We start from the raw sequence: 25,843 nt of genomic DNA, 5'->3' as shown, positions 1-25,843 counted from the left end.
GTAGTAGGTCACTAACTATTTCCTCCTGGATTATGGGGGGTATATTCTGCTCTTTGTCCTTGCCTTCCAGCTCAGGGGGTGGAGCACCCTGAGGATAACTGGTCTCCCTATTAAAGACTGAGGCAAAGAAAGCATTAAGTACCTCAGCCTTTTCCTCATCTCAGGTGGCAACGTTCCCTCCTATATCATTAAAGGATAGATATTCTCCTTGGGACTCCTTTTACTGTTAACATATTTGTAAAAACATTTTTTGTTGTCCCTTACAATAGTGGCCAGATTTAGTTCTAGCTGAGCTTTTGCCTTTCTAATTTCCTCTCTGTATGACCTAACAAGATCCCTGTACTCCTCCCAAGTTGCCCGCCCTTTCTTCCAGAGATGATAAACTCTCCTTTTTTTCTTGACTCCTAGCATATACTACTGCCTCTATGCTTCTGAAATGTGCAGAATCTTGCTCCTGTAGGATTAATCATTTCAATTACCATGAACAACTATTCCAGAATCTGCATACCCTGCATTTGGCAATCTTAGGAGTCGTTAAAGGAGCTGGTCTTGTAGAACTACATTGTCTAGACTAAGAACAATAATCCTTTTCTTAAAGGATAACTGAAAAGCACAGGGTATGTAAAATTATTAAAAATATTATGACAATTAGTAGACTATAAAAAAAGCTAACCGCTATTACACTGTCACTCACATGCATACCAGCTTCTGTGCCACTCAACAACTCAGCATATCATGCCTTTTTACAAAATACCACCCCAGTTTTAAATTAAAGCAATATTTTTCTACATTTGCAGATCATGTTTTCTCTGAAAGTGGTGTGATGGCAGCATGATTAGACAAACCCTTTCAAGACCCTGATCAATATACCCATAACTGAAACTCACATTTTCATGTTAGAAGTTTGCAAGTTAGCTAGATGAAAGTTGGTCACATTTTCCCCTGTAATGCTGACCCACCTGACAAAACCATGGCTGATAATTCAAATGCTGTTAGCCACTTAGTAGCAATGAATGCAGCATATCCCAAGCAATACCCAAGTATCCTGAATTTATAATAATTTTTTTAAAAGCTATCTTTTCTTTTTCCCTGAAAAGAAGAAAAATTTGTCAGCATTTATTACAACTGATCTACAATGCTAACATTAAGTGGAAACTACAGGTGATCTAAGAACATATGACTGCAGAATTATTTTTCTGAAAAAGTAATCCTGAAGTATCTGTAGAAAAATTAAACTCTATGCTGGGAAGAAAATGGACAATGACTTCCAGAAATGTTGATTAAAGTTACTGGGATTAATAGGAACTGACTGGATCCTTCCACTCAGAGTATTTCATTAAATCAATGGAAACCTGGCACAAAAGTATTTCAATATTAGAAAAAGTTGATGTTTTGTTAATGTCCAAATGTTAACAAAGAAAAATTAACAACAAGGAAATCATTACCAATAACACTTTAGGTATGGCAAGTTACAAACTACACAAAGATTTCAAATGTCTGTGTACAATGCTGGACTAGCCCACAAAGAATTACACTTCTGGGAGATGCCCAATGTGGTATTCTTCAGTATAAACACCAAAATAGAACATTGCCTCTGCAGGCTGCTTTTCCTCAAGGGGCTCCTTCTACGCAGCCCCCTTCCACAGCCAGAATAGGCTTCCCTGTACCCCGTAACCTTCTCTTGTTACTCTCCCAGCACAAGAAAATAACAAAGAAAAAGCACTTTTTTTCCCTTTGATTTATTTTTTAAAGAAAACTTTGATAATAAACTCAGGGCTGGCTAGCCACAGCTCCTCCAGCCTTTAGAATGGCAGGCTGTCCAGTTACAATTAGCAAATCCTATTAATGGATTTTAAGTAGAATTATCAAATCATTTATTTTCCCTACACTAATGGCTAAACATTTCAATTAAAAGCAGTCATATTTCTTCAGTACCTGGGCCAAAATCTGAAGGAAATCCAGCTAGTAATAGGACTACAAATAGATAAAGTAATGTTATTCTACGTTTTTTGAAGCCTTGGAACTTGCAACAATAACATTTATTAATCTTCAGACAGCTACATTCCCCTCACCTTTTAGAAATACAGTTTAAATCACCCACAGATTTTCTGTCAGCACTTCATGGGCTGAATGAAAATCTCAAATTTTGCTCAGCTCTAATACCAATCTTTTTTTTTCTAGTATACAATGCTCTTTGATTTTCTCTAATCATAATCCCATCCCATTTAATACATAGATCATAATTTAGCGGGTAGCTCACAGTGGTTACAGATGTTTCACATATCTTTTGTTTTTAATTTTCATATATTAGAATATAATAAAAAAAATATTACTTAAGATAACACCCAACACAGCTGGTGCTGTCCTATCTGACTACCACAAATAACGACAGGCAGAATTAATGCTGTGTTTTGTCACATAATCCCTTCCTAATTTGAATCTAATCATTAAGCATTCCTTCAATTCCACTCCGTCAATGCATCTGGACAGGTAAAGCTTGCCTCTTTCAACTTCCTTTTTTATATCCTCTAACAGGGCACTCCATTTATTCATATGCACAGCATTATTATTACTGAGACAAAAGTTTTCACACTCTCTTCCATCTGTTTATTATCAACGAGTTATCTTATGCTTCAAATTTAAAAACACCTTTGTTGTCAGGTTGCTCGATAGTAGTCCAGCTTTCATAGCCATTACTGCAAAATATGGGGACAAGCTACACAAAGACTATGTGATTATACTGGAAATGGCTGCCACCGAGGCACAGTCATTTTATTTTTCTTTCCTTAGGACCCACAACAGATAGTGAACTTGCAACAAATCATGAAATACCCTAATATTTTGGAATAAACAATTACTTTGCTGTTAGAAAGTAGTGTACACTTCATTCTTAAGGAACCTTACCAATAGCAGACTCTTTCAAATGACTTGAACTGGAGCTGCTCAAGTTGTCCAATACGCCCAGCTCATCATCTAATTCAGAGAACATATCTGCACATAAAAATGAAAGCAAAGAAGCTTTTAATCCACCTCTGACCAGCATAATAGTACTCCTGATGCTTCTTTTGCTAATGACTACCTTTCTCAGAGTTCTCTAAACTGCTGTGATCCTCTACCAGCATTTCTTCATATGTTCTTTCCTCATCTTTTCCACATGCAGATTGACCGCTTTCAGCTGGGAGGTCAGTATTTTCTAATTCACTTTTGCAGCTGGCTGCTCCACTGCTGCTGCTATGAAGACTCAACTTCTCGTAATTTTTCTGACAACAAAGAACATAAAGGAAATGATACATATTGTCTTTATCCAGCACTCATTAGAAAAGCTGCAAACAGAAGTGTCGCTTGTGTATACATGCACATAAAAATGAACTTTTTGTTCCCACTTAGCTGTTAGTCCAGGACTACATGGTACCTGGTTCAGCCACTGATTCTAAATTTAGAGAAAAACTTTCAAACTCTTAATGTAAACAAATTATTTCTACCCTTCACATAAAAGGCATTTTTGGTCTTGATGAAGGTCTTTTTATAACAAGCACTGAAAGTGAAAAAAATTAAACAAATGCCAGACCAGAAAGAAATACTGAACAACACAAAAAATAAAAGACTGGACAAAGATAGTAGATTCCCAGATACAAGCAATGGGAGATTTACTCTCTTCCAGAGTAACAGTCTGGAAGTTATTCCAGACTGTTCTAAGGAACAGTCTCTTCCTCAGATAATAAACAGCAGACCAGTCCTGGACAATGAAAAACCTGCACAATAGTCAAGATGGTAGTAAAATATGAAGTGAACTTGATATGATGTGATGCCAGAGAGACTCCCCAAGGCTGACTGGCATTATCAAAGCAGAGCTAAGAAAAAAAAAACCCCAAACACATGGCATATAAATTATTTGCCTGTAACATTTAAGTGCTGATTCTTGTCTGTAGGACAAGGTTCTTTAATGAGTATAAAATTCTGCCTCTGCTGCTGTCAATGTTTATAGCTTTTCTGGAAAGAATAGAGATCCCTGATCCCTGCTATTGCCTCTGTTTTAATGCAACATGTTTTGAAGGCAGGCTGTTTTTATGACCTCTTCATATATTGTTCCAAGTCTTCTCATATTATTTCTGTTGTGCATAAATAAATTGATGCTTCTTTTTACTCTATCTTGTCAGAGCGAAGTGCGATAAAGGAGAACAGAAGATAAGTTATATAAATATATCAGATTAAATGAATGAGCATCTTTAATATTAAAGTAATTTCAGGAGACAATACATTCCTAAATACTTATATTCTTACCAAGTGTCAAAGACAATTTGGCTTGTATCTAAGACAATGTTCTTCCAAAGTTTCTCCCATGAAGTATTTTGACCTTACTGGGACACAGCAGAATGGATGCATTAGAAACCCTTCCTCCTTCAGAAACCTAACTGCACCCCTGAGCACTGACTATACCACTGCCTGCGCAATGGTCTGCTTCAATTACTTCCCCATGTTTTGTTCTATTCCCAAAACTATAACTTAACTTGTAAGAGATGGCTTGTCAAGCTTTTCTCTTTAAATTTGGGTGGGAAAAGATAATTTTATACTTGAGTACCAGACTGAGTTTATGTCCAAAATGCCATAATAGCTGTGACTGCAGTGTAGCACAGCATGGCAACCACTAACAATGACTCTCAAGCTCACTTAAAGAGAGCAGTCTAGTCATGGCATATGAGCATGTTTATTGTGCCCTGAACAGTCAGTGCACAATTTCTGAAGAGAACCAATTCACCTGCTCTGCATCAAAGAAAACAAAGTAAAGAGAGAGAAGGGTCAAACTGCATGGACATTTCAAACTTAAATTTCTTTCAACATTGCCAGTACTGAACCTCACACTCAGATGACTAACTGTTAACAATAACTTGTAAATCAAGTGGAGCTAAGGGAAAAAAAAGATCAAAAAGACTGCTGTTACCACTCGGTGTCAGATCTAACTGCCACATCAAGAAAGGAAACCTGTTTGAAATGCGTGAATTGAATTCTGTAGACCTCATTATAAAAATAATTGTCAGACCTCCTATATAGAAACTATTGAGAGATCAGTGAAGTGTATCCTAAAGCCTTAAAGCAGTTACATAAACTGTAAAGTTATAACCTGCCTATACATAAAATCTGGTCCATTTACATAATATCTAAACATAGAGCACTACAGTATTTCATTACTAATCTGAGAGTAATAAATAAATTTACTGTGATATATTTTGTCCTACCTATACAATAGCTAATAATTTTCAAAAGTGAGATATACAGTTGTTTCTCTTTTGAGTAGGACACTTGACTGATTTAGAAGGAAAAAAGTACCCTGACTGGAGGAGGCTGGGTGGTGAGTTCAATGCCATTTCTGCTCAGCATTGGAGTAGGACCATAAGGATATAAAGAACATAATTTTGTGAGAAGAGCATGAAGAAAGTATTCTCCAAGACCTTGAAACAACCATTTCCACAGGTCTCAGTGTCTCGGAAAGATTTTTTTCAGACAAGCAGAAAGACAGATACTTATCTTTTGAAGAAATCTGTGAAACAGTGGAATATTCAAAACATCACAAACATTGAAACATTAGTTAGGTTGATATATATTAATTTGAACTGTGCTCATACCTATGCTTGATTCTAGACTCCAGTATTTTACAAATCTTTCTGGAGGCTTTGTCAGTTGATCCAGTTTATTTTCACATTTTCATAATAAACCACCTCTGTTAAAACAAACCCTGCCTTCTAGTATAAACACACACAGTTCTAAAGGAAATCTAAGGGGAAAAGAGTCCCTGTGCAAAAAATGTTCAAATTATGAACCAATTAAAATTTTTTTCCAGGATTCATCTTTTTTTATGACTGAGCAAAAGCATCTGTGGAAACGCTTGAAATTTGTGTCCCAGCCATAAAGAAAAACCTCCGTCTACAAACTGAGACTCTTCATCCATATCCTGTATACTTGCACCATCTCTCTCTTCACTGGTCACCATCACCACTGTAAAATCAGATATACTTTATTTTTGGAGAAATGAAACTTGAATTGGTCTTTTCAACTTCCAATAGGAATCTAATCTTTTATAAATTTAAATTAACACTGTCAAAAAAAAAAAAAAGGTAGGTTTAACTAATATAAAGATATTGATCTTTTGTTTAGCTCTGTTTTGCCACATTGCTGTCCAGAAGAATTAACTTTTCTGTCTTCATGAAATATAGAGCTCTCTAGTGGCATTTGCAAACAGTGTTTAATTAATCTTCTTTATTAGAGACAAGTAATTACAGCATTATACTAGTCAATTGAATTTCTATTTCAAGAAAAAAAATAAAAAGAACTACTTCCACTATTAAACTATTTGTAAAAAACTAGAAGATGGCAATAAAATGAGTAACAGCTAACATGAAATTGTCAGGGGAAAAAACCATACTAAACCAACATATTTCTTTCTGTAACAAAGTAACAGCTCTTGTGCATTAGGAACAAGAAGTAGATGTTATTTATAATGGTTTTAGTAATGCTTTTGACAATGTTTCTCACGACATCTTATAAGAAAGCTAGGGAAGTGTGACCTAGAAAAAATCATGATCAGTTGGCTGTATAATTGACCATAAAAATTGTACTCAACTTGGTAACTACTTTCAGTGTTTGTTAAACTGAAAATGGGTAGTGAGGACAATTTTTTCAGGATCCCTTCTGACCTTGTTCCAAAACCATTCAATGTTGTCACTGAATTACAATGATAATCTGCATAATGGGATAGATAGAACGTCTATTAAATGTGCCTAGATAGTGATACTTTCACATCATATATCATATTACAGCATATACATCATACACAGAGTTGTGTCAATGCAAGTGACAACAGGTGTCAAAGAAAGTTTTGAAAAACTGGAGAAACTAAAAGAACTGATGAAGTTTAAATAGGGAGAATGCAAATTTCTATGAGCAGGGAGAAACAACTGTACAAATGCACAGACTGGGGAAGGACTGGTCAGACAGCAGCTCTGCAGGAAAAGATATGGAGATTTTGGTGGAGCAGCAACAGAACACAACTCATCAATACCATGCTGTTATGAAAAGGTAAACATCACACTAGGATGTATAAAGAAGAGAATCATCCCTAAGAACTGTGTAATCTTTCTACTTGGTACCAAGAAGGTTCTCAGTTGGAGTAATTGAGTCCAGTTTTAAACACTACACTTAAAAAATGTGGAGAGACAGCAAAGGAGAGAAACGAGAATAATCAGAGGTCTACAAAACACAACTTACAAAGTAAGACTGATGGAATTTGATTATTCAGTCCAAAGAAAAAAATTACAGAGTGAAGATAGAACATATAAGAGAAAATAAATAACTCTTACATATTTCTACTGTGGGCAGGACAAAAAGAAAGCAGCTTAAGCTGCAACAAGTAAAATTTAGGTTAGATTTTAAGACCACCTAACAGTAATTAAGTGTTCAGCTATTGCATCTATCTGGGATCCTGCAGAGAGAAGTGTTCATACAGTATGTAACAGGCTTGAATGTGCTTAGTAAATGCAGTGTTCTGGGGATATTCTGGACTTAGTGCTCTCAGAGCACTTACATAACACTTAAGAGTGGGTCTGAAAATTTCAAGTGTAATATACATCCCATATGTGCACATGCATATGTCTATCGAATATCTCCTGGAAACAAGACATACACAACACATCTACTCCGTCAAGCATACAAAACAAGACCAACATTTTCTGAAAGCATCAGCATAACTGCAGATACAGCATATAGCACAGTGTATATGTGCTATGGGTATGCCCAGGATTTCCAGTTATCTTCTGACAGCACTTCAGGCATCCTCATGGTTTTCCAGATGTTATCTTCAGATGGAAAAAGAAAGACTCATTTAGACATGTGATTGCTGACTGTAAAGACATTTTTTGCATTTCTGCTGCTTCCAAACTGTTCCCTAGTTTGGCATAGTTTGCCTTGGGGGAGACTTTCTATCACTTGACATTTTTATTACTGGTCAAATACCTGTCAGGAGTGACAGGTAGCTCTAACGCTTGAAGATAGACAAGATAATCTCTGACAACTCTACCAGCCTTATATTCTGTAATTCTATTAAAGTACTTTGATGCACTAACAAATTGAAGCTGAATTAAACATTTTATGGGTTTGTCCTTAATAGTTTGATCATACATTTTCACAGGTAGTAGCTTGACTATTTTCTACATTCAGCAACTCTTAAAAAAATTATACCTGCAAAACAGTTTTTGCATAATTATTTTATTCTCCAAACATAAATAGTATAAATGTAAAAAGGTTACTTTCTTCTTATCACACCAGCTCTAACTTCTAACTTTTAAACTTTAATTCCAGTACCTGCTACATAAATGCCAAAACAGAATGGTATCAGAACAAAATCAATGGAGTGAAAGGTGGGAGATGAAAACAATTTGTGGAATGCTAAGCTTTCATGACATTCCTGAGTCCTCACTCACTTCCAAATCAATGGGAATTATCTGCAGCAGTGCATAGACAGGCACTATCACCCAAAATTTTTATAAAATTTTATTAACTTTTTAATAATAAATTTTAATAACAATAGGAATTGAATATTACAACCTAATAAAGATTGGACTATATTGCTGCAATATTAATAACCTGTTGCATTCTATGTGTTTTAAAACTAAATATACTCTTTGCTTCAACCAATACAAAAACAGTTACTGCATTCATACACAGTTGTTTTAAGAAAAAAATCTTTTATGCATTCATTGGCTGAACCGAGCAAAATACTTATACAAACACACAGAAAAAGGAATAACATTAATCCAATCTTTATGTCTTTTTCTGAGTTAACAAAAAAAATAGATGAATTCAAACCTAATTGCTAATTAAGCACTACTTTGTAATGCACGTGGTGATGCTTAGAAACTAACATGATTATTAGCACAACAATTGCCAACAGTGCAGAACAGAATTTGTGTATGGGGGGAAATGACTTGGTAAAAACGCAGTTAAATCATTTTGTGTTCCTTTGCCCTTCAGATAGTTGTGATCCTGTCCTCATTTATTCTAAAAACTTGAGGAAATTGATGGCTGCTTTTAATTACAAGAGTTGTCAGTAGCCTGCAGGGTGGTTACAAAAGTACGGATTCTTAAATCTTGAGGTTTAACCCTTCCCCCTTTGGCCACACATCCCTGTGGATGAAGAAAAAGGTTGGGATAAAGAAAATCCAATCCTGTGGATAAAGGAGAGTGGGAGCAGTAGCATGGTCTGTATTTACAGGTATTCCTACAAAATGCTTCACAATCATTTGCATTAGGGTCTTTGTGATAGAAGAGACATACAAAGAAATCCCAATGTTTCTCAAGCCTTCAGATACACTATTGATGTTTCTAAACCAATCTAGAAAAGACAGTACAATCTACTCTTAATTTTCTACAGGTGGATTATGAAGGTTTATGCCACAGATGAAGACAGGAAACTGAATCAGCTATTTCAGGTCCAGCCAGGCTCTTTAGTTCAGATGTAGTCCTGTCTGAAAACAGCTATACTGCTCCTTTCACTATTTCCAGCCAATAAATAGTTGAACTGCTTCTGCAAGATGGCACCAGGCAGGCTTCTGGATAGGCTGTAACATACCTGCCTGCAAGCAGAATAATCAGAGTATGTCTCCTAGCAGCTGCATCCTAGTCCAGAAGCGCAATACCTTGATACCTGCAGATCTAGGTCTGGGAGGGCCAGTCTTGACCTGCAGCTAAAAATCTTATCTAGATGGAAGACGACTCACCTTAAATCTATATGCCAGGCTCTTCAGCATGCTGGTTTAGGGGAAGACTTGCCAGTTCAAGTGTGAAAACAAAGAAATGCAGAGCGCGACCTTGCTAATAAGCGTTCTTGTACATTTGAACATTAGGACAAAATACTCAGCTAATTGTGACCTAAATGGACCAGCTCAGACCAAGTACTGTTAATGACTTCTGACACCCTATTAGCCCTGACAAACACTGGATGTGGAGCCACTCCATAGATCGCACCGCACTCAGAACCGAAAGTTGTACCTACTTTTCCATTATCTAAGCATCTTAGTCTCCCGTTACTCTGCACAATTGGGAACTTCATTTGAATACATAGATTTGCATATATGGATTTAAAAATAAAATGTGTATTCTAGTGGCATGATTAATACAAAAATTAAAATAAGCTTAAATTCTCAAAGAACACAGTATTACAAAAAACTGCTATAGAGAAAGAATGTGACAGAATATGTGTGCCATATGCACAGATCAGAACTTCAGAAACTGAGAAAAGGAAGTTATTCTGATCAGCCAGGTAGCCTATCATGTCTGCCCATTTTTAGCATATTCTCTGAGAGTAGCAGGAGGTACAAATGGCTCACATTTTTATATATATTTTTAGCTGACAGACTCTGACTATAAAGCTTACAGTTTTCTCTCCCACATTGAAAATATAGGACAGATCTCAATTTTCATCATTCTATATTGGTTTAGGTATATTGATATTTTACATTTAAAAATCTGGCAATGAGAAAAATGTTATTCTATTTATATGTCAAACAGTATATGAACACACTGGCTTATCAAGGGCTTCTAAGCATTATTTCTAAGTTAAAAACACTTCAGGATACATGCACTAAATTAAACAATAATGGATGATGCCCATGTAATGAAACACATATTTCCAAAGTAATAAAAGTGACTTATTTTCAGCTTTTTGCAAACAGCCAAAATAATGTCTAAGTTTTTCAAATCTATATACCTCAAAAAAGCAATCAAATTATTATTTGGCTACCTTCTCATCTCTTTAAAGGAAAATATTAGAAAGATACTTTCATTATTAGTTAAATCAACTACTGTTTTGAGACTCAGATTTAGCTTAGAACACAGAAAACTCAACTTCGCCACTGGTCTGTTTGGTGACCTTACCCAAACTACCTTTTTCCTCTCTACCCTTTCCTACCCAGAGCACAAAAATATAATATTGACCACCTTGAAATGAAAGGTACTATGTGAGAGATAATTACTACAATTATGATTACTTGTTTGGGTCCTCTATACCCTGTGTTATGTCAGCAACCTTCGACTTTCAGAACTGAACACACTAAATTTATTAAACACCTTTCATCCCTACATCTGCTTGTGTTCTTACATAAACAACAATTTCTATGAAAAACAAGGAAAGATAAGAATTTATGTGGGGAGCTGATAATGACTGTCTTTATTAGGATTATTTTCAAGCATGGATTTTATGCTATACTTGCCAGACAATGTAACTACACATCTCCAACATCATCTACTGACCTGCCTTTCAGTTGCCTACTTAATCAGCCTCCATACTAGTCTTAAACTACTTATAAAACAGATTCCACTCTGGTTCCAAAAGATCTCTGTTGTTTAGTTCCATAAACCAGGACAGAGAGTACGCTCTTTATTTCAGAAACATTCACATTATGACACAACTGGGATGAAAAAGGAGGCCGTAAGTACATTTTAGTAGAGAGAAAACAAGTATAAGAAAGCTGGCTTCAACAAAACGTTGAACTACATGGCAGAAACACTGAATTTTCCAACACCACAGAAAAATGACAAATTATTTGGCTGTGGAATCACCAGGGCCTTTACTAAGATGAATTAGGTTGTCCATACCTCACAGAGTTTTTATTTCAGGAACAGTTGCTTGAAATTCTTCCTAGTACTTTTAGTTAGAATATTGTCTTTTTTTCAAAAGTCAAACTTTTCAGGAATAATTATTCTCTTTATCAGAAATCCTCCAAGTTCATACAATTTTCCTATAATACTGGGAACAAAGAAACATCAGTCCTGTTTCTAAGCCCTGTAGCACTCCTCTGAAATTCTGAAGGATCCTAGCCTGATTTATTCTATCTTTTTTACAGCAAGGACACCCAATTAGGTCTCCCACTTCTCATTACTGAGCCATACTCCCCTCAGCTTCTGCAGTATTCTGGATCTGTCAGATCTTCTTGTTGTACCTGTTTCTTTTAATATACATAATAAAATATCCACTGGAGTAGAACTAGAATTACAGTATTCCTTCCTTGAGAAGATTAGCCATTAACCCCCAAAACAGAGAGGCATTTTCCGTCTCATTTTGTAGATAGGTGTTATTTTCCAAGTATTGATACAAAACAGGAGTACTCTGACTTCAATGTAAAACTATTAGTTCTAGCCTATCTTACAAGTGTCTGGATAGGGCAATCTTCTCTCAAAGACAGCATAACTGCATTGAAATCCCAAATCAAGCAGCTTTCCATACATAGCACATTTTTTTTCAAGTTTCATCACAGTTATGCGACAGAACGACTATATCAAGATATAATGACATACAACAAGCTTCCAAATGTGTAGGGTAAGAAAATTCAAAAACCAATGGAAAATAATTGCTTATACTGTTTTAAGTTATAAATCCTACTCTGTATCTTTCTTTTACCTCAGTACCTCTTACCTTTCAAATTACAGCGGTTTGTTAAGGTTTTTCTGGAAGTTTTTGGCATCCTTTTTGTTGAAAAAAAAGGTATAATACAAATAATCATCTTGGAGTGATAGGCTAAAAATCTACCGAAAAAAAATGATTAACAATTTCTACAAGTCTTACGTTTGGCCAGGAAGGTGAAGATAAAGAACATATTAAAGAAAAAAACAAACCAAACAAACCAACACCCATGAGCTTAGGACCAGGTGTTCCTGAAAATCATTCTCCTACACAGAAGTTCTTCAGTGCAAACTACTGAGCCCTGATAAAAGAAATCTAAGAGTGATACAATAGCTGAACAGACAAAAGTAGCTGTGTAAATTCTAACTTTGCTTCACAATTACCATAAAAATGATTTTCTCAGTGAGCTTTTACCACCTTGGGTTTTTTTAAAGTAAATTCTCTGAGATAATATACAAGTTTGGTTCATTATATAAAATACTGATGTCCTTCATGAAGAGTGCTTAAAACACAGCCTGAAGCAAATGAAAGAATTTTAAGAAATATTTCTGCAGAACTGCATCACACAGTAAGAAAGCATGAGTTTTACTGATAAACACCTTATCAGCATCACTGTTCTTTTTTTAGCAATCTGTAATTAAAAACTATATTTATGTAGGTTCCATTTTCATTTTGGTTTATTTTCTGCTTTGTTGTACCTTATTTTCTCAGATATGGCAAACAATAAGAAAAAATAAAGCCTAATACGTGTACTTACTTGTGATAAAACAGAAAGCTGATGGTGATAGGTTACTGCATTTCGATTAGCCTCCATGAAGTACCTCTGGGTTTGTCTCCTCTGCCGATCCAGTTTCTTCTCCAACATGAGATGAGAGGTAGATAAAACATCCAGGTATTTCATCATCACATCAGAGAGCAGTGAGCTGACCTCCACTATGTCTGGACGTGCCTCTGCATCAGGAGTCAAGCATCTACAAAAAGAACATTCTCTAATGAAAGTTAATTACTTCTTCCTAAAAAACTGTTTACTACCACCGCATTCCTACACTGATATTTATCAAGTCATGCTGGCCAGCACTCTGCTCAAGCCTGCCTGGGACAGTTTAACGCTGGGCAGCCTTGGTGTTGACACACCACAGAGCACAGTCTCTGGCATCAGCTGGAACAATTGTCCTTGGCACCAGCCCAGACAGAACTGCTATGGGGGCGTGTCCAGGTTTCAGCTGGGATAGAGTTAATTTTCTTCCTAGTAGCTGGTATAGTGTTATGTTTTGGGTTCAGTATGAGAAGAATGTTGATAACACACTGATATTTTCAGTTGTTGCTAAGGAGTGTTTAGACTAAGTCAAGGATTTTTCAGCTCCTCATGCCCAGCCAGCAAGAAGGCTGGAGGGGCACAAGAAGTTGGGAGGGGATGCAGCCAGGGCAGCTGACCCAAACTGGCCAAAGGAATATTCCATACCATGTGACATCATGCCCAGTATATAAACTGGGGGGAGTGGGGCTGGAGGGGGGATCATTGCTTGGGAACTAACTGGGCATCGCTCGGCAAGTGGTGAGCAATTGCATTGTGCATCACTTGCTTTGTACATTCCAATCCTTTTATTATTATTGTCATTTTGTTATTATTATCACTATTAGTTTCTTCCTTTCTGTTCTATTACTGTTCTTATCTCAGCCCATGAGTTTTACCTTTTTCCTTCCAATTCTCTCCCCCATCCCACTGGGTGTAGGGGAAGTGAGTAAGCAGCTGCGTGGTGCTTAGTTGCTGGCTGGGGTTAAACCATGACAAGGGGGCTGCTGCTGTGCACTGCCAGACACACTAGGGAGTGCCTGGTACCTCTTCCTGCGGCTGGGGGAGACATTGGCCTCCCTTGTGGGGACTGTGCTCTGGTCAATGTGCTGCACCACTGGACAAAGCAGCTGTGAAGGAGATGAGTGTGCTGTCAGGAGGATTTATAGGAGAATGACAAGATCTTCACAGAGATGAGACCCCCAAACGACACAAAGAAGGAGGAAAATCTAGAGATTACCCTCAAACGACCAGTAGACAGAGGCTCCCAGGAGGAGGTAGGCTGGAGACTTGTGAATTCTGCCAAGAGAAGGACGTATTTTCCTCCAACTACACATACAATTAGACAACAGGTGTAGTGACCTAGGAACAGGTGAGGAAGAACAAGACCTAAGAGAGGACACATCAGAGCCAGGTCAGTCTGAATCAAGTGTTCATATCACAAATAAGCAGTAGCAACTGACAGTCAGCTGAGACCGAGGGAACAGAGGCATCCATCTACTTGATCTGATTTGATGATTGTGAAGCCTGTTGCTTGTGAGGAGCTTGGATTCAGGACATTGCAGAGATACTACCAAGACTCATCTGGCCCTTAGGCTATTATGCCCTGCTGCTTATTCATATGGGCATGAATGACACTACCACGGCCAACCCCGAACATACTGAAAATGACTACAGAGAACTGGGGTCAATTGTGAAGGGCAGGAGGCTGAGGTAGTGTTCTCCTCAATTGTTCCAGTGAGGGGGGAAAGGCTCAAGCAGGATGCAACCTACACTGCAACACCTGGCTGCGTGTAGTCAAGAGCTTATGGGTAAGGATCAAAGGAAGAGACCAACATGGGTGACGCTGTGGCAGATGCATGCTATAAACCACGCAAAACCAAAGAGGAAGTCAATGAAGACTTTGTTGGACAGATGAAGGAAGCTTCATGATTGCAGCCACTCATACTCATTGGGGCCTATTAACCACTCTGATATCTGCTGATAGGGTAATATGGCTGAGTGCAGCAATCAGGAGATTTCTGGAGTCTGTTAATGACAATTTCTTGATGCAGCTGCTTCGGAAGCCAAGTAGCAAAGTCACTCTGCTAGACCTGTTGCTTACAAACAAGGAAGAATCAGACAGGGATGCAAAGATCAAGGGCAGCCTCAGCTACAGCAACCATCAAACTGTGGAGTTCAAAATCCTGAGAGAAGTGAGAAAGACAGAGTGTATGATTACAACACAGGACTTCAGGAGAGCAGAAGTCAGCCTGTTCAGCGATATTCCTGGTAGAACCTCATGGAAGACTGCTCTAGAAGGTAAAGGAAAAGCTTGGAAGAGCTAGCTAATCTTCAGGGACACCTCAAAGCACAAGAACAGCCCATTTCTGCATGTAGGAAGCAGGGGTGGGCTATACAGGAAGAATATACAGATATTGCCCAAAGGGTGGAGTTAGGAAAGCCAAAGCTCAGCTGGAGTTGAAACTAGCAATGAACGTGAAAGGCAGAAGAAAGGCCTTCTACAAGTACACTGACAACAGAAGAAAGGCTAAGGAAAATGTGGACCCACTGTGCAACCTAGTGACAAAGGACATGGAAAAGGCCGGGGCACTCAATCCCTTTTTTGTTTCCATTTCCATTGGGAAACTTTAGCCTAAGTGGTCCAGATTTCTGAGCCTACCTGTGGAATCCATGAGCATGAAGCATTACCACACAGTAGAAAATATAGTGAGAAAGCATTTAAGCCAATTGGACATGCATAAGCTCATGGGACCAGATGAGATGAGCCTGAGGGTGCTGATGTAACTGGTCAATGCTACTATCCATCACATGTGAAAGGATCAGAGGGAGGCTCCTGTAGCCTGGAAAAAGTTGAATATCACACACATATCCAAGAACAGCAAGAGGGAAGATCCAGGAAGCTACTAGCCAGTCAGCTTCACCTCAGTCCCTGGGAAAATAATAGAGCAAATTCCCCTGGAAGTAATTTCCAAGCACACAAAGGACAAGAAGGCAACTGGGAACAGCCAGAACGGATTTACCAAACAGTAGTCATACCTGACTAGCCTGATTGCTCTCTATGATGACATTACTGGCTCTGTGGACAAGGGGAGAGCAGTATATGCTGTGGGTAGCTTTATTTTTGCAAGGCCTTTGCCACAATATCCCACAATATCCACAGGACTATAAGGCAGGTAGATAATTGGCTGAACTTCCTGGCTTAAAGATATCTCAGCAGCAGTACAAAGTCCAGCTGGTGGCTGGAAGTAGCATCCTCCAGGGATTGATCAGTACTGTTTAACATCTTTATTAATGACCTAGATGATGGGATGGAATGCATTCTCAAAAGGTTTGTGAACATCAAATTGCAGGGATCAGTTGATACATGGGGCAGGGCTGCTGTCAGAGGGACCTGGGCCACCTATACAGAGATCTGATTGCTGTCTACATAATGGGAGGGTATAGAAAAGATAGAGCCAGACCCTTCTCAGAGGTGCACAGAGATAGAGCAAGAGGCAATAAACACAAGTTAGACCACAGGGAAGTCTGATTACATATAAGGATTACTACTACTACTACTATTACTTTTAATCACAAAGACAGGCAAGCACTGAAGAGGGCCCAGAGAAGTTGTGGGATCTCCATCCTTCAAGATATTCAGAACTCAGTTAGACAAGACCCTGAGCAGTGAGCGAGCAGATCTAATTGTATCTGCTTTGGGCAGATGGACTTGATGACCTCCAGGGGTCCCTTCCAACCTAAATTACTTTACAGTTCTATGCTTCTTGTTTCAGGCACCCTAGGTAGCTGTTTAGTAACAGTAATAATATACTAGTAGGTTTTTTTAGATCCCCAGAATATTTTGTATGTAGTGTAGGACATGAAAGCTGATAGGGACAGTTCTGCATAAACTGTCTTAAATCTGTTAACTCCAGTGAACCTGATAATTTACTGTGATTTCCCTGCAAAGTACTATTGACCAGCTAGCATACAGTTACACTTAACCCAACACCCTTCTTTAAAGAAAGTGTCACAGAATGATCTTATTATTTCTAAACCAGTACTTTCTAAATAAATATAACTGCCATGTAAACTTGCAGTTTTGAAAATGTTTTACAGTATTGAACTTCTTGATTTTAATATTTTTTGTTTAAATTTGCTCAAATCTGTTGATTAATCTCATTAATTTTCATAAATTTGTTAACCTGTTTTACTTAAAATTTTATATTTCCTTTAAACAGATGCAAGATTTTCACTCTTAAGAAATGTTTCATTTGACTTTTTCTTTTTAATTTTTTATTTTAATCCACTGAAATTTGTCAAAATTTTCAACAACGTGAGCTATAAAAGATTTCTGATAAGTCCTTAATCCATTTCTCATGCATCTAAAAATAAATTATTTATCTATGACTAAACACTGAGTAGACTGACGTTCAACTCTGAAAGACTTTGATGGTTATGATTCCAGAACTTTCTTTAGTAGCTTAATCCAATAAAACTGTATTTTAGTAATAACAATAATGAAGAATAATAATGATAACACTAAATGCAAATCTACTGTTGCAACATGAAGTTTTCTATGTTTTTTTCTAATCATTATCAATAAATTATTTTTTTCTCTTTATAACATTCATCTTTGAATATGTGTTGTGCTTCAGTTATTTGGAAAGAACTTGTTCATTTCTGTTAATGTTTCCTCATCTATAAGTAAAATCTCATTATTACTGCTTTTCTTTAATGTTCTTTATTCTTTCTAAGTATCTCACAAAGCATAAGCCAAAACCCAAACTAAATATTTAATTTAAGGATTAACCCATAGTAAGAGAATCAACATTTTTAAAAAAATATTTTATGCTTCCCACTGTTATTAAATAAGTGGAAAAATTCTTACATGATAGGAAAACTTAATTTTAATATTCTTATACAAATACCTATTTAATCATCTATTTAAACCAGTTAGCCTCCATAGCAGCCAGTCTCATGATGACATGGGACTTTCAGTGAACTTGTATTTTCAGTTTTCAGTGAACAGCCACAAAATCTACAATCATAAATAACTCAATAGCTGGCCTTGGAAAAACCCTCAAAAACTTCCTATTACAGAGTTTCTCATTATTATCAGGAATGAAAAGAAGGAAAAGACAGAGGGCCAGATACTCACATAACTTTATCAGTGACTTAAATAAAGATGTGTTTAAAATTTGTAAGAGAATGCAATACATATCAATACTGGTATTATGTGATTGGAAGATATTTTCTGGATGCATTTGAGATTACTATATTATTCTTAAATAGCAAGCAATGAATTAATAAAGCCAGTTATTCTAACTAACTACAGATATCTGTAAGTATTTAAAATATTAAAATTCATTTCAGGACCTCTTAAACATAAATGTTAGTTCTATTAGCTCCCCTCCATTGTTGTCCTTCGTCCTCAAGGTCTTTAACTGAAACCTTTTTGTACAATAAAACATAGTATAACTATGTTACAGTCTTTGTACAGTAAAGTGCTTTTTAGAGATGGAATTCAACATCTGAGTGAGAAAGAAAAAGCATTTTTGTGCTAAGTGGAATCTTTCTAAAATGGAAAAATCAAGAGAGCTAAATCTCATAGAAGTGCACCAATTCACTCTCTATATGAATATATTCTCTATATACACATTACATTAGCATCAGGAAGATGTAACCATAGTTAAGAGAAATATGGGATGAGTGAGTGGAGCAAATACAGGCTCATCTTTTCCTCCATTACTGCATTATCTGTGCTTTGTTATCCCTGCTATCCTGCTAACAGGATTACAAGGTAGTGGGAAACATATTTCTATCAGTCAAATAAACACACAAAACTATGAATGTGATCATACAGTGATCTATAAATAACATATTGCAACACGGTTACTTCCTTGACCATAAACTGCACTTGAAAATTACTCAAAATGCTGTATTTTCATGGGGGAAAATTTGACGCGTAGGGAATTAACTACAGCACTGGTATTGTTAAACTTTAGTACTGCATATAAAGTCTATACTGGCTAGGTAAATGTGCTGACTATACTGACATAAGTTTTCCAGTTGCGTGTATGCAACTATATTGCATATGTTATTAGCAGGGTAAGGAGATACCCCCGTTTTTCTTTAAATCAGAATATATTTCATATTCAGAGACAAATACTAGTAGTTGCTAAATTCAGCAAACTGTCACCACTGCTGGAAACATACAAAACAAAAGATCTTTTCAGCAGGATGTTGAAATAAAACTAAATCAAGTAATTACCTCTTAATGGTAAATGACAGTTTTTCAGAGTACAGTCCTCCTGGCACAGGTTCATACACAGCCCCTACTATCTGCAAAATAAATAATCTACAGGTAATTGAAGAAAAATATTCCGTTATTTATTTGAAGATCCCATATGATAAGTATTGTTCCTTGAAACAACCTGATGGGCATTACATCATCAGCTCTAACTTGCAAAACAACTTAGAACACATCTTCTAACGCAGGATGTAACTTCTAATCAGGTATCTACATTAATGTACGTGCTCACTGTAGATCAAAGGGCTACAATATCTGAATAAAGGAAACATTAAAAAAAAAACCCTACATTGATTTATTTTTATTTATGATCACATCCTAAGGTGTAATACACAATGCTATAGAAAATCCAGTATTATAGTACATCAAGAAATTTTATATATCTAAAGCTCCTATCACCAAATGCAATGATAAAAATATGCTAGTCTGAGAGGTAATAATATACTAACATTTACAAGTAATTTTTGCAGTTAGAATGGCAAGATAGCAATTCATACAATGATAAACACTTGTGCTCATTCACACATCAGACCAGAGAGCAGTTTATGCTTCTATAACCTTAAACATAAATTCTTACGGGTCTACTGAACACATGCAGAAATAACTGGTAGGTTGATCTGGCAAATCCAAATACCTTAGTTGCCAAGGAGAGCATATTGGTGCTGTAAAACGGTGGGTTCAGAGTTGCCATCTGATAAAGAATGCATCCTGCAGCCCAGACATCAGCCTTCTCTCCATACGGCTCACTCTTTACAACTTCAGGGCTAAGTAAAAAGCAATGCAACCCACAAGTCCTTAATTAATTCACCTAGAAGTAGGCTTATTTTTTTTTTAAAACACCCAATATTTAGGTAGTCACTACAACATACTTTGAGAGCATATACAATCATGTTCAAAAGGTTGCATTTATTTCCTTTATCAGCCAAATTCTTTAAGTGGAAGTACAATTAATAGCTTTTCCACTTCTACTGCAGTACTTCTCACAACACTAGTGGTTTATATTTTGTTCACTTGCCCTTTCCACTCATTTCATGTTATAATGTCTTTGGACTTAATGGATACAAATGAACTACGGCATTCAGAACTTGTTTACAATGATGGCATTTTAATAAAATGGACTAGAGAACAGATATATATATCGTATCCTCTTGTAATTCAGATATCAGAAAGATTTGAATAGGATTCCTGTATTTAGAATGCTAACGGATATGATTTTGCCATTAATGTGAGTAAATAAACTTTACTCATTATATCATTTTCATCCTCTTAAAACTAATGCATTCCCTGTGAGGGTGCCATGTGGACACTCAACAGCCAGCTGAAAGACAATTAAAAAAAAAATCCCTTGTAAAGATCCATTTAAAGCAAAAGGAAGAAGGCAGTAATTTCAGTTTTGACTCAGTACACAGCAGACTCCAATTCCTTCTGTTAATTTCCTCAGCACTCTTCATAAGCCTGAATGATAATAATTTATATTAGTAGGGATATTCTGATGCTGGAGTTCAAGTCTTAGCAGTAAGTAAAGGTCATATCACATAATGTGGGGTTTTTTCACTTAGCATCTTCTCTCTGTAATTATTCAGAGATATAAAAAATACTTGACTCCTTTTATGTGTAAAATCAACTTGAAAACCTACTTGTTTTCCTTTTCCTTTCAGCTTAGAATTTGGAACTACTGTATCAACTTCATGATTATACTACTGATATATTTGGTAAAGTGCCTTATTTTGGAGCTGAGAGGTACTGTGTAAATTCAATTAATGATGCAGTCTGTATAAAGTATATTGCTAGACGGTGTGCTGCTGATATGTACAAAGTGCAGAAAACAAGATTTTTAAAATACATGGGATGAGGTCCCTTAGATAATTTCTCTACAGCATAATAGTTTAAGTGATCTTAACAGAACAAAGTCAGAACAGAGGTCAGTCACAGTATGGGGAAGTGAGACAGACTGACAGGTCACACATTTCTGATAAAATTGATCAAGCAAAATACAGATTCCTGGGTGAAACTTAATTAGCAATTTTCCTTGAATTTTACTCCTGCTATTATACAACCACAGAGGGGAATACAGGATGTTGAACATGGTGTTAGAACAGAATATCATTTCTGTAATCAGACTGTCTTTATTCCTGGCTGTGACACTAACTCATTAGAGGACTCTGTGGAAATTTCATTTTTATGTATTAAGTGTGTCTGTTAGAGCAAACATTGGTATTGCAACTTATCGTACAGATGGTGAACTCAGTAAGGCAAAGCCCCTGTCTTAGTAAAGTTCCAAGCATGCTCCTACTCAGAAAAATGAATCTGACTTGAATTTTTCATTCTAGTGATAATTTTAATGTATAAAGAGACAGTTGTAAATTATTAAAATAAGATTAATAAATTTTAATAAATTATTATTAAAATAAATATTAAAATCCCAAACTGAGATTATTCAGGCCAAATCTATGTAACTATGCAAAAAGTCACACAGCAGTCACAGAAAGAACAAGCTGAATATAAATTGAGAGAGAAACAGAAGGAACCATGACCTGGCCTGCAGAATCTTGTATTCGTGAACACCAGGAAAGAACCTAGCCTGGTGTCCAGAGCAAACAGCAGTCCATTGGACTGGTGACTAGGAAAAAATGTATGTGTTACTACTACAATTTGGAAAACACGGGAAGAATACAGTGCTGACAGAGTTGTAGTTTTAGCATGGTTTGACAAAAATGCATAATAGCTCAAGTTAATGAAATCATTTGGTCTGCTTATTCATGCAGAAAGACTTCTTGTTCTAAATGCATACCTAACCCCCCTTTTTTTTTTTTTAAATCAAGAGGAGGACTTGCAGCTGAGTACTACTTGATCTTTTTTTCCAGAACAAATGTCTTTAGTCAGAAGTCTCTGACATTTAGAGCATTAGGATGACCAATACCTTAAATAAATACTGTCTCATGCTTAAGAAGTACTTTAAATTACTGAAGTAGTATTTAGCTAAGGTGACCATGAAGGTTTTCCAGAGAATACAAAATCCTATTCTTATATGATGCTATGCTTTCATGGCTAAGTAATTCTGTAATTTAGATTTTAAAATAGAATTTTCAAATATTATTTATTTACTTTTAAGAGATGCAGTGAAATCCCTCACCATGTTCTACAGGCTTGCCTCACCATCTGCTAGTTAGAAATGTGGGTGGCTACAGTACTTGTTGACTAGCAAAACAGTTCTGCAGTTCTGCATCTTTTGGATCCGCACCGTTGAGGGATGCCAAGCAGAGAAAGTACCCAGTTCTGTTCCTCTACACCACTACCCACAAACAGGAGCATGGTGGGAGTACATAAGGTTTGTCTAATCCAGCTGACAACTGTGTATAAACTGTCACTGTCTGGTCAAGACCAGAAAGAATGAGTAGAACCAGACTCTGAATTTTATTCCATAAAACCCCTACAAAAGTGGTCTTAGCCACAAACACTGAAAATTAATTTAAGGGTGTAGCATTGGTATGACATTTTTTTTTTGTTTATTTGTAAAGGCAGGATTCTTCCTTTAATTTTTAGGTTGGCTGAAATAGTTCAGTGGCACTAATTAAATTTTTAGCAAACAGATGTCCACATTATAAAATGCATTCAGTGTCAAAATAAAATACATAAAGGGAGAAACTCTAAGAGCTGATAAAGAATTTCATTTCCATTGCTCCAAGGGTTGATCTTACTGCTGCATATCCACAGGCCTGGATATTAAAAGAGGCAGCAGATAGTTTTATAATTGGTCATTTAGTTCTTGCAGCTAACATATTCAAGATAATCACTACAGTTTTCCTCTAGGTTTACAAATCACTGCTCATTTCCAAATTACATATTCAAGCTGGAAAAGCTTACTTCAGCAGCATTATGCTAACTATAGGAGAGTCCTTCACGAAATGAATGTCCACAGCAAAAGCAAGACTAAATTCTTCTAAATGAAAGACACAGAAACATATCCACAGAATAATTCTCCAAATTCTCAGCATCCTTGAACAGACAGTTTTATAACTGTTCCTCAGAAAGTTCACTCTTGCTCAACATATCAGCATTGCTTTTATATTTAATAACAGTCTTCTATGCCAACAGCCTTAAAATTACTCTTGAATTAGATTAAGCCATTGCTTAGTCCAAAGAGTTATCTGGTTTTGCTTCTGAACTACTTTTGCAAAATTAAGCAGCTATTTTAAATACAGAAGATAGCTTTCCATACTACCCCACATTTTTAATTAGGATTTAAAAAAAGAAAATAAAATCTTGTCAATATTTGTGCTACGTGTAAAACACCAAACACACTTCACCTAATCATCTCTACGTGGCCTTGGAGATATTTTTGCAATCAAGCTTTCATTTATAATTTTGCTCACTGATGTTATTTTGTCATGGTTTTTGTTTAAGAATACTTTTAACAGAGATTTACAAACAGACTGTGCCAACCTGAATCTGCTACATTAGTACTATCACATACCTATATGAAAGATGACTATCCTCACTAGATTAGCTCATGTTCACATTAGTTATTTAGTGGATAGAAATTCCAAAATGAAGGAAGAAGTCCTGAATTTGGAGAGGGAGGAAAGGAGGAGCTGAGGGAATGATGTTTTCAAAACAGCATTAATTTTCTAGAGCTTCTAAAGCTTCTAAGAACTGTTGTCAATATTATCAGGCTGCCTTTACACGGGACGCAATCAGTAAAGATTTCCCAAGCTGCACAGAACTTCAGTAAGCCACGCGTCAGTTGTCTTGGTACAGTGTTCACTGGTTAATCCAAGTGCTTCTGACAGGTGTAAGAACAAGCTGGTATATGTCATCCTACAGTATGAGGAGTATTTTCAAATGAGACATGATTTCAACTAAACAGTTATGGACTAATTAAAATAAGAGTGATTCTTCAAGACTAACTCCCAGAAGAGGTGATGGCTGGAATGGAAGAGTAAATAAATAAGAAGCATACACCACTGCAGAAGATTTTAACAATGGCAGAGGTATTGCTTTTAGTCTTTATCATTCCTCCAATTAATTATTTAAAGTTTGACGGAGATTCCTGCAGTTGGTGGTGGTTATACAAACACTCATGCCTAGAAACCATACCTAGTTCAGGAAGCAACCCAAGCTGAAAATGGTTGGGAGGCTAGCAAAGTATCAAATATGCTTATCCCATTCTTCCTTCGCTGTGGATATTGACTTATTGCCACTGTTGGAGATAGGACAGTAGGAGAGATGGTAGACAAGTTTGCCATATACTGATAAACCTTTTTTTTTTTTTTTTTGGTCCCAAATACTAAAAGAGTCTCTGCAGCTTCTATTAGCTTCAGATATTCCAATATCTTTGTTAAGCTACCTATAAAATAATACTTTCTTGCAATGGATAGCCTTTTTTAGAGTTGTTGGCAGAACTCATCAAAGCAAAGTAGAGGATTTACACAATCTTTGCACCTATAACTGCCACAATTCACTATGAAAATGAGACTGCCATTCTCTGGCCCAGGCTAACCAGGGATTTTTCCAGTAGTGTCTTGAAAACCTTCAGAGGTGGAAGACTACACAATCTCTCTGGGCAGCCTGTTCTATATTCGACTGTTATAATGGTGAAAAAAAATTTGTCTTATATCAAGTTAGAATCTCTCCTGTTTCCGTGAACGTCTATTTTCTCAGAAAAGGGCCAAGACCACCAATTCCAGTCCAAAGAATGAGAAAATCAAGGGTATGCTTGTGTTTGAGCACCACTAAACTACTGCAGGATAATTTGTGAGGCCAGTGTAAAACACCACAGATCTACTCTATAATCAGTTCTCTGAATCACAGAAAGAGGGGAAAAAAAAACACAAGGAAAAAAAAAAAGAAGCTGCTCATCATCAGCACCATCCCAAAGGAGAAAAAAAAGAAAAATAGAAAAGCAGTTGCTCCTTGTCACAATTTTTCTCTGGATAGTTTGCTGTAAGCTACAGATATGCATTCAGTATTATAGCTTCATAATTACCACTAAAAGCAATGGAAGAAGAAACAAGAGCCACAAAACTGACAGTTTGAATAAAGAGCTTCATGAACACTGCTGAAAGCTATTTGCATTTCTCACCTACAAGAAGAATTCAGCACAAGCCTTTTGGGGATATTCTGTTTATCCCTTGAGTGATGAAGCTGGAACAGGATTTTCAATCACTAGTTAAAAATTTTGCCTTCACAGTTTTCTATTTTGAAATGTATTGCCAAGTAATTCTATAATAATTTATTACATTGTCTTCTAACTTGTATACATTTTTCTCATTACAAATTATGTTAAATATTTTTGTAAAATATTATA

At 36.5% G+C, this 25,843-nt stretch overlaps 1 protein-coding gene across 1 annotated transcript in view; it reads right to left on the bottom strand.

The window, feature by feature from the left end:
- Positions 1 to 25,843, bottom strand: part of NEK10 (NIMA-related kinase 10) — a 118,442-nt gene that overhangs the window by 42,142 nt on the left and 50,457 nt on the right. Inside the window, exons 23-27 of the mRNA XM_010584377.1 lie at positions 20,171 to 20,300; positions 19,498 to 19,568; positions 13,206 to 13,419; positions 3,080 to 3,260; positions 2,905 to 2,991 (exon numbers count right to left, since the gene is read on the bottom strand). Of these exons, the coding sequence (XP_010582679.1) occupies positions 2,905 to 2,991; positions 3,080 to 3,260; positions 13,206 to 13,419; positions 19,498 to 19,568; positions 20,171 to 20,300 (683 nt within the window). The remainder of the gene's footprint in view (positions 1 to 2,904; positions 2,992 to 3,079; positions 3,261 to 13,205; positions 13,420 to 19,497; positions 19,569 to 20,170; positions 20,301 to 25,843) is intronic.

The sequence above is a fragment of the Haliaeetus leucocephalus genome, unplaced genomic scaffold (genome assembly GCF_000737465.1).
Source record: "Haliaeetus leucocephalus isolate CR32 unplaced genomic scaffold, Haliaeetus_leucocephalus-4.0 Scaffold973, whole genome shotgun sequence".
In the NCBI taxonomy this organism is placed as follows: domain Eukaryota; kingdom Metazoa; phylum Chordata; class Aves; order Accipitriformes; family Accipitridae; genus Haliaeetus; species Haliaeetus leucocephalus.
Note: the sequence above shows the minus strand (reverse complement) of the source record. Positions and strands in the feature narration are given on the sequence as shown.